The 18,448-nt window shown below is 40.2% G+C and overlaps 1 protein-coding gene across 4 annotated transcripts; it reads right to left on the minus strand.

Annotated features, from left to right (window-relative positions):
• Positions 1–223: 223 nt before the first annotated feature.
• On the minus strand, positions 224–7,138 carry htl (heartless). Of its 4 annotated transcripts, none has more exons than XM_068299260.1 (2): positions 6,774–7,138; positions 224–3,667 (listed from the first exon to the last, which is right to left on the minus strand). In XM_068299260.1, exon 2 carries the CDS (start codon positions 2,911–2,913, stop codon positions 646–648), a length of 2,268 nt encoding a protein of 755 aa, XP_068155361.1. In that variant the 5' UTR covers positions 2,914–3,667; positions 6,774–7,138; the 3' UTR covers positions 224–645. The 4 variants fall into 4 exon arrangements, with proteins under 4 accessions (XP_068155361.1, XP_068155363.1, XP_068155362.1 ...); XM_068299262.1 differs by lacking the exon at positions 6,774–7,138 and adding an exon at positions 5,571–5,699; XM_068299261.1 differs by lacking the exon at positions 6,774–7,138 and adding an exon at positions 4,327–4,439.
• Positions 7,139–18,448: the final 11,310 nt, after the last annotated feature.

Consider the following 18,448-nt stretch of genomic DNA (forward strand, 5'->3'; position numbering starts at 1 on the left):
ACCTACAAAACCAAAAAACAAGGGAATTCCAAAATAAAGAGTGGACCGCAGGCCGTTCCATTTATCATTTTTCGTTTAGTGACGCGCGTGCCTCGTGAGTTTTCAAATTGAGACGTCATGATCATGAGAAGATCGTGTTAAGTGGTATTTGGGGGAGAGTCAGCAGGAGGAATATATTCTTTAGCCAGATTTCGGGGCTGTAGCATGAGAGAAAACCGAAACATTTATTTTGTGATCCATTCATTAAGGCACTTGATACAGGCCGCGCAAGCAACAACTGCAACATTTATTGGTTACAAGTTATATAGAGAAATACTACAAAGATCAGTACAGGAAAATACGAAAGATACAACCGATATTACTAAACTAACTTATCAAGTAGATATATGTATGTGTATGTAAATTGTATATGCATGTAAATTTGTTCAAGTGTTGTTTACGTACGCCCTTGAAAAGAATTACTAAATAGCTTTGTATTAATGAAAAACTTGAGTATTGATGGCTAAGGCGACTGCTTATTTTCCAAGGGTATACACAATCTTCGGAAATACCGAAGCAAGTTTCACCGAGAACATTTTTTGGTTTATATACCTAACCTATGTTATAGTAAAATCGTTTTTCTTTGATATTTGTTGATTTTTCGTTTTACGCCTTTGGTGTAAAACTAAGACTTAAATAGGGAGGTGGGGGATCTTCTTCTTCCTCCTCTTCGTCACTGGTCGAGGGCGGTGTGTCCAGATTGGCAATATCCACATCTAGATAATCCTCCTTGGCTTGCAACAGCTTGTCCATGTACTCGACAATCTCCGTGAAGGGCGGACGATCGTCAGCATTGAAATGCCAACACTGACGCATAAGAATGTAAATGTTTATCGAGCACTTCGATGGTTTCTCCATGCGCTGTCCGGACATAAGATAGCTATAGAGTTCTTCGGCTGACAGAATCGCCGGATAGGGTTGGGCACCAAATGTCATGATCTCCCACAGCAATATGCCATAGGACCAGACATCACTCTTGGAATCGTAAAACTTTTCCTGAAGCGACTCCGGAGCCATCCACTTGATGGGCAATCTTCCGTTCGTATTTTTCCGATAGTAATCTGTGCTCTGTATATCACGAGCCAAACCAAAGTCAGCTATCTTCAGAACGAAATCGTCGCTAACGAGAACATTACGTGCCGCCAGATCACGATGAATACAACGACGCGAGGCTAGGTAGTCCATGCCGCGGGCAATTTGATGGGCGAACTTGATTAGATCCTTTTCGTTGATTAAATGCTGCGGCGGAGGCAGCGGGGAGGGTGGAGATTTGCTTGAGTCAAGTGGATCTCTACCATACGGCCGATTCTTGTAGAGGAAATCTTTGAGATTGCCATGAGGGGCATATTCTACGATAACATAGAGTGGCCCGCTCTGACTGCAGCAGCCCAAAAGGTTGATGATATTCGGATGTCGACCAATTATCTTCATCACCTCCATTTCCCTAACCAAACTGGCTATATCGTCGTCAGTGTGTCCTTCCTTAACCATTTTCACGGCCACAATGGCATTATTCACCTCAGCCATGACAACCCTGCCGAACGCTCCTTCGCCCAAAGTGGCACCCAAAATAAGCTGTGCTCGCGGAAGTTCCCAGTCGGAGTCGAGTGGAAATTCGTATTCATTAAAAGGAGTCGGCTCATTGCCGCTCTGAAGGACAGTGGTGCGTTGCTTCTCTATCTTAACCACTGGCATAATCATGGTGTCCATTGAGCCACTTGAATCGCCACCACCAATGCCAGCGCCACCCTCTGGCTTGTAAATGATTACTTTTTTAGTCCACTGATGCACCCGTTCAATGCGCTGTTTCAGCAGTTTGTCGTGTTTCATTTTTCTCATGGCATAGACTACGAAAATAATCCACAGGAATATCAGTATTCCAATGCCCGTCACCACAATAATCATCAATATAGCTTGACCAGTACCCATTCCGGCTTCAAGGAGCTGCAGACTGCTCATTACTCTCAGATAGGCTTTGCTTCCGGACTGTCCCAGGCTATTGCTTTCGATGCATGTGTACCAGCCCTCCTTATCCTGGGTCACATTGACAAACTCCAAGCTATCCATATCCTCGCCAATAATAGTTCGCGTCAATGAGCAATTGTTGGCCGACTGGCAGGGTTCAAACATCCATGCCTTTTTACTGGTCAAGTCTGAGAGATATTTACAATCCATTTTTCCACTGCCATTGATCTGTAGGGTTAAGTTGGCGGGGCCAATCAGTAGAATAGGTTTGTGGTTAACTCGATCGCTGACAATTAAATTTGCAGTGTGATTGATGCAGCCCAAAGGATTGCAAACAAGACACATATAATGATTGGAATCATCTGGTATCAGATCCTCCATGATGAGTTGCCAACGTCCTTTTTTCATGCGGCCATAGGTACGGGACCAATCGCTAACACCATTACGATACCACGTGATATTTGGATCCGGATAACCTGAGGCATGACAGCCCAGATTAACCGAAGAGCCCGAGGGTTTAGTATACATTACGGACATTTTAAGCGGGTTCTTAAAAATGGGCGATGATTGCTTTTCCGTATTTCCTGGAACTGATTTGTGGCTCAAGTCATCATCGTCCGAATCTTGATCCACGTCCTCGGCGGCAGGAGTTTGGAAAGTGCTGCTGCTGTTATTATTGTTTGCCGTTGTTTCGTAGTCCTTGATCATTTCCTGCGAGCTAGATGGCGGCCGTCTGGCCTCAGCTTGGACAAAAATCAATGCCACAAGCAACAAACACAACAGATCTGAGATCTGACTTTGAATTCGACATCGACACTGCCGTCTTCTACTTCCCGTCCTCATTTTGCTGCGTCTTTGGCTAGCAACGTTGCTGTAGCAACTGAAATTTCTGTTGTTGTTGTCATCCATTTTTAGCGTATTTATTTTTGTAACTGTATATCTATATCGGAGGCTCTGATGATGCTGATGATGCCCTGGGGCACCCTAAGTGCCACTCGGCCTGAGCGCCCTTCAATGGCAATGGCAACGGCAACGGCAACTGCAACTGTAGCTCCGTCTGTTCGTTGGCGTCGGGGTAGGCTTCGTTTTGCGGAGTACTGTCGCATGTGTTGTTGGTTTTTTATTCACCGGAAATCCACTTTACTCCATCACTCTCACTCTCACTGTATCACTCTTCGATCTCTCCCTGCGATCTTCTAGTTTTCTAATTTATTTCAGTTTCCTTCTTCCTCTCTCAGTCCTCTGATATCCCAGCAACATGTGTTTTTAGCTTAGTCTTTGAAGTGATTCCGAATTGCAATTGGAGGCTGATGATGATCACTTCTCATCACTCTCACTCTCACTTGTAACGGAAATATCTTTCCTAAAAATAATATATGTATATACCTTTCTGTATATCTATATTATGGCCTCTTTAATTATTGTTACTTGAGTTTGATTTACTCAGCAAGTTGATGGATTTATGGGAGCAGACATTTTTGTCACCAAAATAAGAAAGAGCGACAGAAAGAGAGCACTACGGTAAGTTGAGAAGCGAAGCTGTGGGCGTTTTAAGAATTCATAGATCATTCAACAGCTGCTTCTAAGGGGACACTTTTTCTTGTTGATGATGTTGTTCCCTAATGTTGATGTTGTTTTTTTGTTGTTGATGTGACTGCAGCACCTGAAAGAATTTAGATGATTAGATTTATGTGCATTTCCTTTGAATTCACGAAGTTTCTATGTATTTTCCCTTTCCCAAACGCAAACAAAAACATGCAAAGTAACCACAACATTTAAAGAATCGTCTATAAAAATACATCTATTGCACCCGTTAATTTAAAAAAAACAGAATTTTTCCTTTGATCTTTGTTCTTTAGATGAAAATTGTTTACCAAAAATTTCGCTAATTTCATTCATAAGCCTTTTGTCGGAAACTTTATCTATATACTACATATGGTATATATTTCTGAGTGTATGTCATTTATATGTATGTGGGTATGGCAAAATTTTATAAAAGACCATTTCCATTTGGCTTGACTTAAATAGAATGTCGTGCTCGTTTCCGGTATAAAACCGCGAGATTTTTAAGCGCGTGCCATGTCTGACAGAGAAATGGAGGCGAGAGTTAATCAGAACAATTTATTTGGCACAAGTTTAAAACCAAGATCAGCGCACTTCAAAAGTTCACACAGCCCACAATAGAATGCGGCAAATCGATGGAAACTGCAAGTAGTTCACATAAAGCAGAGACTTTTTTTGTTTTTTGAAAATACACATTCTATTTTTTGCACAACACATTGGCAGCACACACATAGAGCTACGTGAAAAATATGTACATACACCAAAATATCGTATGTGTATATCAGATTGGAGGGTGGCCCGTTTAGCAGCAATTTCTCTTCCCGTACGTACAATTCACCGATCTTTCCGAATGCGAGTTGTGTATTTCCACAGTGCCAGCAGAAAACTGTGTTCTGTTTAATAGCAACGTAGTTCCTACGCTCACTCACTACACTATACTACAGAACATCGTCGTCGGGTAACGCACACTAAAAACATCCTACTCAATGCGCCGGCGTCGACGACTCAATTTAGTGGCCCTGCTTCCACTTGGTACAACATTTTATTTATTTTGTTGTTGTTTTTGGCTTTCGGTTTTTGGTTTTTTTCTTTTTGCCGTTAAATTTCCAATGTTCTGTGTTCTGTGCATGCACAAAAAGTCTCATTGTTGGTCGTTGCCTTTAGCTTCCCGCATCTTTTTGCGCCTCTTTTCGCTTTCAACGGTTGCCTTAATTTTTCACATATGTAGGTACATATGAATGTGCAGCTCTCTCTCACTCGGATTCTCTCAACTATCCCACTCACTCACTCCCTCTCATTCCTGATCTCTCGCTTAATTAAAACAGACACACACAGAGTGTAGTGTGTGCCTCTTGTTGTGTGCTCACTACAACCCACATCTGGCGGCGTAGAGAAAATTAAAGAAATTAAAAACTACTGGGCCCTCCGTCCCGGCCGTCTCTTTTATGTCAACGTCCAGAAGAAGCAAGGGCAAATATTGTTTCGAACTGCGTCTGGTGTCTATTTGAGACAACAAAACGTCACTCCTCTCATTCTCCTTCTCTCTTTCTGCCTCTTTCTCTCTCCATCTCTCTATCTTTTGCGCACAAACACTCTGACAATATGCAGAAGGCACATAATTTCACTTTTCTACCTAGAGTATAATCGTGCCACACATATGTTGCACAGACGCATCTTTTGACTGGATCTGGCGTCTTTGGTGAGCATTCAAAAGAGGAAGGGCGCGAGTCTCTGATTCTTTGAGAAAGGGTTCGATTTGATTTTAGCTTCCCAGAAGGTCTTTTCCCTGCAGAAATATTTTTCCGATTTGAAGGTCACAATTTGCATTCAAAAAAAACCACACCAATATACTAACATCCTGCCTAATACATGTATATATGTATACTACATCTAGTATATTTCCTGTCCACACTCAAAATTAATAAACACACAGCGAAAATAATTGCCATTTTTCAACGTGAAAAGTAAACAACATTTGTAGTAAAATATATAGAACTCATCACCTTTCCAAGTTGGATTTTTGGAAGCCAACAAACTGAGGGTGTGACGCACATCGACAGCTTTGTTACCTACATTCGATATGGGCACGAGTCTGTAATATTGGAATGCATCGTTGGTATCTGAGATTGCCGATTGCCCAGAACGTGAGAAAACGAACGTTTTACAAGAAACTTTATCGAATAAATCGAATGAATTAAGTTACAAATGTGTATATTGTACTGTTTTTAAAACAGATATAATTGTTATTTATGTATGTAAAGATGACCGAAACTTATAATAATTGGACAACTTGCAAAGTTCGGAACGCAAAACGGAACTGTATCGACAACAAATTGAGTGACTGCCAAAAGCAACTAAACAGAAGCACACATTGTACGACAGAGAAGAAGAACAGAAAGCTTCCTTTTCATGCCAACATATAGATCGGTATATGTACACATGTACATATGTATATAAATTTGTATTGTATATAGAGCAAGTCGGACAAACAGACAATTTAACAATGTTTGTTTATGCGGCGAGAAAATATTGCATGTTCATATCGTACAAATATACATTTATATACATATGTATGTGTTTTAGACATATACGTATATGTATATGTATCCGTGTATACTTTGTATAGTAGCATGCTGTCGATCGAAACTGTGTTGATAAACAGAATCCATGGAGAGAAAGAAGATGATGGAGATACTGTTCCAGGCATATGGGGAAAATTTCATGGGAAAAACAGAAAAACTAAGCTGAAATTTGTTATTACAATTTTTAGTTGCACTGCATAAATAAATATGACTAGAAATATTACACACAAACAACACAAGCTAGATATTGTGGAAAAGTGCTTTCAACTTGGGCATAAACCATAAAAATTGATGGCTTGTGTTGGGACATTTGAAAGGGGGGGAATGCTCATTCACTAGCCTAACCGACCGAGCATAAAAGCATTTGTTAATTGAATGCGACACAAAAAAATTGGACTCAAATCTGGGACTGGCCCCCGTTTTCTAAACTTTGTTAGGAAAAAAACAAGCAATTTGCGCTCCGTGGCGGTCAATCAAAATGTAGACTAAACAAATAAATCGCGCAATTACGTAGAACAACAAAATCAAAATATAAATAAAATTTATATATCAAACAAATTACGCACTATTTAAGTGTTGTAGTTTTTAATATCTTAAGCTATACAAATATTTAAAATATCTTACCTTGTTTATGTATGTGTTTTATATTGATTGCAAAATTTGTATCCAAAAGTGTCACCGCTCTGTTTCGCTCTGCCTCTCTCTCTCTCTCTCTATGGAATTTCACGGTTAGCACTTGTTGTAAACGTTTCAACAACAGAAATTTCCATTCAAGCGTTTTTCACAATGGATCCACTTAAAATTCCTCAAATATTTCTTGTTCTACAGCACTTAAGAAACAAGCTGCATAAACAGTGAAAACGCAAAACAAACGTACAATAAATAGTTTAAAAAATAAAAAGTAGTAATTTTCTCGATAACAATCTAAAATAGCTACAGTTCAAATGGGTTTGATTCGCTTTGAAACTGTACAACTGTAACGACGCGCTGTTCTATGGCAACTGATCGTCAGAGACTGCAAAATAAATCTCTTCAATTGGAAATGAGGGAAAGAGTGATACAAATACGAGTACGAGTGAGTGGCTGCCCTCCCCATCATCAATAGAAACAGAAGCGGGAGCTGAAGGAGATTTCTTTTTTTCTACCCTTACAAAAAGGGTATATTAATTTATGTCTAAGGAAGCATCTCCAACCATATAAAGTATGTACATATATATGTTCTTGATCAGGACGACGAGTTCAAATAGCATGTACGTTCTTCTGGATCAACGCAAACTCCCCTTAGGCCGTAATAGCAACAGATTGGAAATTTTGCATGTACACGGGTCGTATTCATATTTTTGAAACTATTGTTATAAAAAGTAATATTTGTTAGTTTCGAAACCTATAAATGACTGTGTTTTATCAAGATCGGTTGACTATATCATATACCTCAATAACTTCGTTACTTTTGACACCTTTCTACCTATTACAAGTAAAATTTGCAAGGGTATACAAACTTCGGCGCGACCAAAGTTAGCTCCATCCCTCTGATTGTTTCTCAAAATGCATGTATTTTTGCGGTCGAGCCAAACAGAGAAAACATTGTATAATCCACATAATATAAGGGGGAGAACTGGGAATACAAATTTCGGGTCGGGGCGAGACGGGAGCATATGGGATATCGGCTACGGTGGCAGCACACATGTGTGTCTGAGTGGCCTTCCCTTGGAAAGTAAAATGTAATTGAGTATCGTTCTAGATGCCAACAAATTTTTGAGTCAAACTCGTGAATAAATTGAAAAATGTGCAGCATAATTTTGTGCGCCTATCCAAATATTTCAATTTAGTTTTTTTATTTTTGTCGCTGTTTTAGTTTGAGATAAGTTCTGGTAAAATTCATTAAAGACATTTCTGAGTAGTAAATTTAAATAATATTGAATGAGTATATATGTACATATGTAGCACCACAATTTTAATATAATATACACAAGTTTTTTGACATCAATTATTCGAAAGTAAGTTGAGTTACATAATCTTCTATTTATAATTAGATTATTAAAATTATTTTTTCAACAGAATGTTAGAAAGTTTTATTAAATATAAATTTACGAATCGGTTACAGCCCGTTAAGTTTAATAAGAAGAATTCCTATTCCGTCATTAATCAATCGTAAATTTAATAATCCTCTAGACCTGCAATACATTCCACACAAAACAGATTTAAAGATGTTTAGCATCTATGCAAATGGGATTCATTAGCTGGCACAATGCCGGACTCTAAGTCAGTTAGCCGTTTATTAATTGGAAGGCATCGTAATAACCAGCAAAAAAGCAAGACAAAAAACAGTAGCCAAAAAAACCCATACATAGGAACTCTAATGAAGAAGACACTTGAGACCATCAAAGCACACACGCTGTGAGGAGAGATTGTCCCAAAGCCCCAAAGACAATGGCATCGTTTAGTCGTCAACAAAGAAAAGGGTGCAACTTTTCAAAGGGCAATACAGCAGAGGATAGAAAACAATTAACGATTATTGGTTGTTAATTTGTGACTGGTTCCCCGCTTTGGGCCAAATGACGTTTTGCTTGATTGATCAATAGCAACACACTTAGTTATCCAATCGCAATAGAAATAATATAACACAGATGGTACGTTTTCTCCTTTGTACAGCCAACACTTTATGGCCTCATCCATAACGGAAGTTATATGGTCATAATACTTAAATTTTATAGGTATCCAGTACTAGCGAAAATAGCTGCAACTGCAACTTCGACATGAGCCTCCTTTTTCTAAGCTTCCGTATGGTTTTTCAATTTGACCAGAAATTGAACACAAGTTGTTGGCTCTCTGCAAACATAGATATAAATATTGAAAATTGGCCCAGATGCACGAACTGGGAACTAAGATGCGAACCGGCTTGGAGACAACACGATCTGCAAACGATCACAGCGAACAGCTTCGATGATCTCGTGCGGTGCAGCCAAACAGCATAAAGTTAATTGCTAATATGATTAATTGCACATTAACATGAAGTTTTATTGCCAATTATATTGAAAATATGCCACGCTGACTTGCCAGGATTATGGGAAAATCAAAAAAAAAAAAGAACCAACAACCGAAACCAAAATCAAACTATGCGAAGGAAAGCCGAAAAAATGTAACCCCAAAAACAATCGCATGGCCATTAAGGCTTTTAGTCAATGAAATATGCAAATAGAAACTACGGAGGTAATCGAAAACCTGAACCGTTACAGTAACCATTTCCAAGTGAATACAAATAGTTAGATCAGGCAAAAAATGTTGCCATCTGCTCCCTTGCATTATGAGTGGGTGCAAAATGATGCGGGTGAAACTACACCACGACAAAACTTGAATCGCATTTCAAATCACTCAAAACTCTATATTGAAGAGATTTGAATTTGAATTATTGGCTCTCCCCTTTTTGAGCATTTCCGGTCTTAAATCTTTAAAGCGCGTGAGCTAATCATAACTTACAATGTGGTCCGGCAGTTTGACAGGCCAGGCCCGGTCCCAATGCCAGAGCAAGAGCAAGCGATCTCAGAGTCTTCAGAGAGTCCGCTTAGTCAGTCCCATTTCAAGAGAGGATCATGGATCATGCATGGCTAAAGCAAAAGCTCGGGGCTCTGGCAAGCTGTGCGAGCTGTCAATGAACTTGTATGCTCTTGATTGATTTATATTGTGTGGCACTGTCTTTTATATGCATGTCTTATGCCGATGTCTTGGATAGATAATTGTAGATCTTTGGATCTGTATTGATAAATAGTAAATCAGCTTAGGCACGAGTAGATGTTGCGGGTTTCTTGTTTTCAACACTAAAACAAATGAAAAAGAAATTGTGGTATCGTCGTCGTCGGCAGGCAAACTAATGAAAGGTGTATTAATTATATTAGACAAAGTCTCTCAATCTCATCTCTCTTGGCGTCTTCTCTGCTTAGTCTTCATATGTCTGGCTGGGAGGCAGTGCTACTGTATACTGACAGACAAATAGAGTCTATCCAGAGGATGTGGAAGACGACGTTGAAACTGGCGCTTAAAAAGTGCGTTTAAGCCTGGCTTCATCTTTGGCTTTGGCTTTGGTTCTGTCTCAGGCCGGATTGGGCTTGGCGCGGGCGTGGCTCAAGCTTTTCTGCCTAATAATAATCATGTGATGTAGTAATTGACGATTTATGCTAAGCCCAATATAATTTACGCCGCTGGAAACCTTGCCGACGACTGGCACTACCACAAGAGAATGCAAGAGGGGTAGGGATAGAGATAACAAGAGAGCGGGAACAGAATTATCCATAAATCATTACTGCACCTGGGACAAGAGGAATTGAACACATACATATATACGCGTAGATATACATATATGCTACAGATCCGGGATATTTCCAGTCGGTTGGTGCTACTGGCCATGGACTGTCGGCCAAAGACTTAACAACTTTCCCACACACCATGTCGACAACCGACCGACCATGTATGTATATGTCGGCCAGCTTACACACATCTCAAATTGACAAAAACCCGTAAGGTATCAAACGAATTTTATACACCCTTTGTTAATAAACTCCTCAATTGAACTCCTCAAAAATGAGTAAATAGATATATTTTTGTTTTGTAATAAGTTTCCTTAGATCACTCACTCCATCATTAATTGTGTATACACAAGTCCAGAATGCGAGAAATTCGACATTAGTTTTGGTGCAATACTCTTCTCTTTAACCATTTTTGATTAAAGTGTTGGCACGCAAATTTATTGTTGTCTGCTGCAGCCGACCCACCGATATTTACACGTATGCGCCGATTCATACCACAAAAGGCTACCGTATTTCTTGTGTACCTTAACCGACCTTCTCCCACCACATATCGTTCTTCCAGCGGTCCGGTGTTGTTTGGTTCCGATCTGCGTGCCAGTGTGTCTGGAGCTGCTCCAAAAATGTCGCTGACATAACTGTACCGCATTATAAGCGGCATGCGGTATAAGGCATGTGGCATGCGTGGTGTGTGGCTCGTCGGCGGTGCGGTGGCGTGCGCCTAGAACTGCTTTTTGGCAGCAGCGGCAACAGCCCCAGTTCAGATTCAAGGCACGTCGCTGTTTTTGGCATCAAACACATGTCGAAGGCACATGAAAGGATCGCAGACTGTGGCCTGGCTATGGACCGAACCGACAATTTCGAGAGCTTTGGCTTTGCATGTTTGGCGTTTCAATGCGCATTAATTTTGTGGCTGTTGTTGCTGTTGTTGCTGTCGACACGAATGGCCATGAAAGGTTAATAAATCAAATGCATATGCATGAATTACTGCACCTGAGTCCAAGTCCTAGTCCTGGCATGCGACTCTTTTTTCGCTTTATGCTATTATAATTTCCTTTACTGCCATTTATGGCCAATCCCCTCCCACAACCGCATCTAAAAGCATTCGGCCATTCATCCATTGTGGGTAATCAAAATCAGCGCCTTTTGTGACTGAGCGTAGCATTAACACTAAATTAAATGTGATTTTACAACCGCAACTCCGTCCGGTGGAAATTGGGTCATCATATGGCTCACCATACTCATATCGATTTAGTTTCTCTTCCTCTCCTGTGTGATGAACATAAATGAGTTATAAGCAACGTCACTTAGATGCATTTAATCTGCATTTATGACCCAGTTTGGTTAGCTTTTGTTACACAAATCACGTACGAGGATTAATCACTAAATTAATTGAAACAATTTTCCAGCAAAGCCGACAACAGCAGCAGAAATTACTAGTAGCTGCTACAGAAGAAATTAATCAGCCGATCTTGGGGTTGATGGCGCCGATCAACTTAACTTGTACCTGATCATTTGAACTGATGCTGATGCTGGTGTTGATCGGCATGTTCGACGTTTGTACGTGTTTGGCATTTACAATGAGCGTCAAATGAGTTGTCCAACCATCATACACATGTCGCTGAGATCATGATCATCGGGGCAAGTGATCAATGTGCTAGTGATCAGTGACCAAAAAATATGGCCAATTGCCAGCTACTAAACATAAAAGTCAAGTGATCATTAATGATGATGATGATCAAGCAGCTTGTTGCTATTGCCATTGAGAGAGAATAACGCATCGATTGCCACTGATCAGCAACGCTATTTCATGCTGTTACCCAACAGCAGCATTAACAGCCTTAAAGGCTACTGCTAATAACTTTTAATTAAATTAAAACTCCGCCTATTTGCGTTCATCTTTAGATTCGTGATCATCATCAGCGGCAAAACAACAAATGCATTTTCACACCAAAACAAAAAATGAAACCTAGGACTTGGCAAACCAAAAACTGGCAAAATGCAAGAAAACTGAAGAAAAATAAATATATTGGCCCATAGGCAGGTGCAGGCACGACTACAGCATTTTGATCGTGGCCTTTTTCAAGTCAAGTCTAGTCGGGTAGGCCTCGACTGCCTATCGAGGAGACGCTGCACCTCCTACTCCACTCTCCCAAGGCTCTGGCAATCATTTAAATCGTTGTGATTATGATCAGCAACAGGCAGGCGCATTTAGGCGTTATGTTTTCTCTAAGCTGCACCACTTACTGGGAAGGTTGTTGCATTTTTGTCAGTTGTTATTGTTGTTGTAACAGACATACATAATTGATCAATTAAAAATTAATACCAATTTCGTTGCGCTTCAGGTGAACGATCCAAAAAAACAAAAACTTCCTCATTTGGATAACTCTTACAAGGCAAAGGAATCGGTCGTTTGTTTCCCATTATTCACATATCTTAACTAGCGCCGGCGCCATTCTCAATTGACAGAACTCTTCATCTTTGAAACTTAATCGCTTATAATCAAGCCTAATCAGGCCTAACTTCGTCAAGTGATGTAGAGAGGGAATCTCGCGCCATTAAATGAACTAAAGAATGCGGAAAATCTTTACTTCCAGTTCATATGTAAGTAAATAACAACTAGTTTCGCACTGAAATGCAACTGCTATAGATTCACTTTACTTTGCTTAATGTAGGCTCTACTCTCTAGTCTCGGTAAATCAAATCTATATAGTTTTGCCCTCAGCTACTTACAGACAATCAGCACGAACTCATATCCCAATCCCAAACCCAGGCCGCTGGAACAATTTCTCTTCCACAGCATTAGAATTTGTCTCTCTATTCGACCAGGGGCCAGCGGGCAGCCACAGCGCACGCGCCACGATCGCGTAATAGAACCGAATGGAAGGGTCGGTGGTGGTGTGGAAATGGGTAAGTGAGAACCTGCCTGGGCATGGAAGATGCAGGTTTATTCGGTTTTATTTTTCTGTTTTCTTTGTTTGTTATGTGCGCTTTGTCGCCGGCGGTGGAACTATGCTTAAAGTCAAAGTGTTAATCAGGAAATTGTTGCATGAAAAGTCCGTCTACTGTTCTGCTAACTATAATCATTCTAAAAACTCTCATACCCTTATAATGTATGGCGTCTGGTTGAGTCAAGTTTCTAAACAGGACGGAGAAGACTGATTTTCAATTGCTGATATGCAGCCGTTGTCCATTATATGTAAGTCTTGATTACTAGTTCTAGCAGTAGTTAGCAGAACGCCCACTCCCTAAAATTATATATGTATAACTGTCATAAATCAGGATCAGTTTTGGTAAACACGGACTGAAATCAACATATCAATTTAGGCTGACAGTTTTACAGTATGTAAGAACACAAGATGAAACGGGTCAAAACAAAGATCCGACCGCGCCCAATGATCTCTGATCACCGGCGATCAATGGCGACACACTAAACTAGTTGAATTTCAATTAACAATAAAATTGAATCATAAATCGGACAAAAGGCCACACGCAATCCACGGAGACAAGAGGGCCAGCTGGTGACGTTTGTTATGATCGCTTACGATCGATTGATCGCCGGTGGTCCAAGAAAATTAAGTCAAGATAGCAACAGCAATAACAACAACAACGGGTCAGACTATAGAAGAAATTGAATTATCAATGCGGCACAAGGAAAGTGATCATCTTCGGGTTGTATATTCTTTTTCTTTGAGTTTTAACAACGATGGGATCATTGGCAGCAACACCTCGACAGCGCCACACCAACAGAGCGGTCCAGACCAGACCAGAAGATCGCCGGTGATCGCGCACCATGTGTGTGGCATACTTTAAACTGTCACATAAACTTGAACGCTGATTAGCACAACAAAGTCGGGAGGATTACAGGTCTGGGGTTTCATTTGGTTTTCGTTTCTATAAATCAAAGAGCCGAAACTTTTTTCCATTGTTTACACTTTTGTGTGTCACTGATATTTGGTGGCATTAACTCATTTGATTTAAGCATAGTAGCATCTTATACGTTTGTTATGACAACATATTTGTCGATGATACCAAAACGTGTGAGGTCTAAAGAATACGAGAGAAAGAAATAAAGACCACCCAATCGGGTGGAGAAAGCAGTTTCCAAGTCTAATGGAAAAAAAAACTTTTAAAAATCCTCTTTAGTTCTAACTTCGTAAATCGCATAACTTCAATAACTCGAAAAGATTTCAAATATTTTCCAAAACAATTGGTATGTAAAGCACAAGAACCGATACCCCTACGGCATGTAGAGGGCTCTCTTCACCACAGCAACTTGAATGCAATTCACCATGGCTCTGGCTCTTTTTCTCTCTCTCTCTCTTCACTACCGACTCTCCCCTACTTCCACTGCGTTTTTCGAATTTCGAAATATATACAATGCGTTAGCTCTGCAGCTTTGAATTCCCCAACTTTCAAAGCGACCTTTTGGTGCTGGTACGTCTGTTTGGTACACTTTTCACTAGTGGCTCACTCGCTGGAGACTAGAAGCAGTGTGGTCATAAAAGTCAATCCGCCAAAACGGCAGCTTTTGTCTGCAAATAGAGTTTTTAGTTACTTATTTACGAGACAAGCAACAATTGAGTTTTTCGAACGTTGCAAACATCGAATGGAAAAAACAATTAAAAATTCGCAGAGCTCCTGTTAATGGCTTACATGAAGCAGCAGTGGCGTTGGCTAGTCCAGACCGGGCCAGTGGCCAATGGCCAGTAAATGATGTCATTTGCTTCTAGGTTGACAGCCAAAGCATTTGACAGCTCTCAGTGAGACATTTATGGCCCCAACTTGCGCGACGTATAGAAATAAAGTTGTAAAATTGCCTCCATCAATCCATTTATGATATTTAGAGTTTGAGCAACTTTCGCCTCAAATTGAAGTCCAACTTTGAGCTTGGGTTAAGCTGTCCAGCTTAACCTTTTAGCTCTACTTGCGCTCTGTGGTCTGTGCTCTGTGCTCTACTGCGCGTGCCAAAAGGCAACAAACGAGCTTTTTACGAGACAACAACACAGCATGCATCCCCCATGGACTCATGATGCTCAATCCTATTCCATAGAGTTGAATGTTGAACTTGGGCTCACAGATTTATAACAAAGATATTGGTGGGGCAAAAAACTACAAAAAAAAAAAAAAAGAAAAAAAGAACAGGCCGACATGCTGCGTCGTCGAGTACGTCTCTACGTCTAGGTCTGCGGCGTTGCCGCATCATGGCTATGAGCTATTAGAGTTCAGGCAAACCTAGTCAGGATAGGGACCAACAACGCCGACACAGAAAAGACCGAAGAGAGACCGGGACCATCCATTAGCCATAGTAACTGCAACGTTATTTCTTCACTCCTCCCCTCTTCTTTCTTAGCTCTTTTTTGCATGACGACCGGACCGCATCTAACAAATCGTTCTGTAATTTGATAGCTTAGAAGTTTATGACTTTGGCCTGGCAGATTTTAATGGGAGATCTTATGCTGCGGTCCCAAAAAACAAAAAAAAAAAAACCCAGAATGAGACCCATAGTTAAAGTAGAAGAGACGACTATTGAACACCCTACATTCGATGGTCTACATTCAGTCCGACATTATAAATCAGTATTAACATGTTTTAGGTAATAACGCATATGTAAATATCTCCAAATTTAATTTCGTTGTAATTGTATTTTTGATTTAAATCTTTTACACGCGATTTCTCTATGGTTGAGTGTAGGGCATTTTAAAATCATGGCAGAGTAATCAACTCTTTTACGCCCGGAAACAACTTGCTGCCAAATCGCACAAAATATGCTAAAAGGTTTTGCTAGATCAATTTAGAGATTTTTTGTTTAGATAAGTCGCTCCCCCTCCTGTTTATTGGCCAACCAGCCAAAACATGTTACTTAATCTCAAATGGCGCTGACGCTGCGAACGGTATCGACAGGCTCAACATATGTTTCCACTCATATCTGATGCAAAGAGCCAACGGCAATGACAAAGCAGCCAAACGAAAATCGAAAAGAAGCACATAAAAAAGGAAGCAAGCGGTTCGACCTAAACATACGCTGTACACAAAAATACTCTTAAAAGGACTCGCCAGACTATTCACAAGCGAATCAAAGCTAAATAATGCACAATAGATAAACAGTAATATTCCCACTTCTCACAGGGTATACAGAAGAAAAATCCATTTCGATCTTTAACTCAGGTGCAGTATCCCAGAAAGTGACATACGTACATGAAGGACGGGTTATCGAAGGTGGAAATGATTGTGTGCTTTATGGCTGAATGAAATTGACATAAAAGACCAAGCCCATTTTGTAGGCTTCTACGGTCTAAAGTCTTTGATTAATAATAGACTGGACCAAATATGAAAAATAAAATTTACTTTAAGCCAGCCCAAAGCTAAAGCTAAAGGGGTGAGTACTTTGAGTTGACAGTTCATTCGCTAGATCGCTCGTCATGGCGTCATGTTATTGAGAAAAGAAATCGCAAGTTTAATTAAATAAAAATTAAACAGATCTTGTTGTCTACCAACTCCTCATTCCATTCGTCCAGTCACAACTTCTTCTCCTTGCGTGTCAACCGAACATCATGCGTACCTCACCTGCGTTCCCCTCCTCCTAAGCCCCATCTCCTTCCTGTACTCCCAATCCTCTAGATCTCTTTTACATGTTACATGTTACACCAATTTCAGTCTGGAAATCCTTGTCTAGTCTTAATATGATTTAGTAGCCGCTTGCATGGCTTGACAAGTGTCCATTTGAATACTCATTGGCTCAACAAGCAGGCTGGAGCCAGACTCCCCCTTCCTTGATGACCAACCCACCCCACACCAGTCCCTCTCACGTTGATTTGTGTGTAATTTAATGAAATTTACATAATATTTTGTTTTTAATGAGGCCTAAGGTGATGTTTAAATGCTTTGACTTGGCTTAGTCAGTCGCTAGTTGGCTCTAGACGGTAGTTGCTAGTCGTCGTTGGTTAGTTAGTCAATTGGTGGCTTAGTCCGGTTAGTCTAGGCGCCAGTTGGTTGTTGTTGTACCAGTTTTCTTTCTTTTTTCCATATTTTCAATTTTGTTGGACTTTAAATCGCGACCTGCCGCAAAAATGAAAAGTTAAAAAGAAAAAGCAGCAACCGAATTCTTAAATTGTCTGACAAATTGGTTGCAACTTAATTAAAGGGCGATAACTTGTTGCCTTCATTCTGAAGGCTTTATTTTTGGTTATTTCTTTAGCTAATTAAATGCTATCAGTAGCTGGCGTATATTTCATGACTCTTTCTTTTTATTTTCATACCCGATCTTAGGCTGCAGCATCAGCTACTTGCGAGTGGAGAAGCGTGTCTTCATCTTGGGTTTCGCAGGGTTCCTATCACAAAAAAATGAAAGAAAAAAGTGCCAAACACCTTTGCAAATTGCACGCTCACTGATAACTCGCAACGCCTTTTGGAGTCGCCGTTAATAAGCTAAGATTATTTATGTTCATTAACCCTTAACATGTTTACATTTTGTAAAACAAGACTCTTAATGTGAACTTTATCATCCGCATTCGCTACACCCATACCCCAGACCCATCCTCATCATCGTCCACATCCCAGAGAGGTTTGTAATTGTACACCCAACGAAGCGTATCAAAAATAAAGGCTTTCTTCAATGACTTTGAAAAATGTTTAAAAAAAAGGTAACGCTATATTTTAATACACATTTGCGATTCTATTGAAACAGAAACAAATGCTTTAATGGAGCGCATTTAAAAGTTTCATATGCCCCAAACATTTCGGAAATAAGTGGCAATCGTTGTGGTTGTTCGGTTTTGCCTGTCATTCTCTAACCCAGCCCAATCACATTCAATCCAAACCAATCTCATTGATTTGATGGCGCTCCTCTGAGCCTTTTTAATGACTCTGGTCAATAAGGGGGGAACATGGCGCCCATTGCCTCTATTTCTTCTCCCTCTCACTCTTTCTCTCCCTGTCTCTATGACGTTTTGAAACGTTGGCTTAATGTATTTTTACATGATCATATGCGTTTATCTTTTG

This window comes from Drosophila tropicalis, unplaced genomic scaffold, assembly GCF_018151085.1.
Source record: "Drosophila tropicalis isolate 14030-0801.00 unplaced genomic scaffold, ASM1815108v1 contig_878, whole genome shotgun sequence".
Taxonomy (NCBI): Eukaryota; Metazoa; Arthropoda; class Insecta; order Diptera; family Drosophilidae; genus Drosophila; species Drosophila tropicalis.

Bases quoted from the DNA above. Each gene is read 5' to 3' on its own strand.
- htl (XM_068299260.1), bottom strand. From the start codon at position 2,913: ATGGATGACAACAACAACAGAAATTTCAGTTGCTACAGCAACGTTGCT.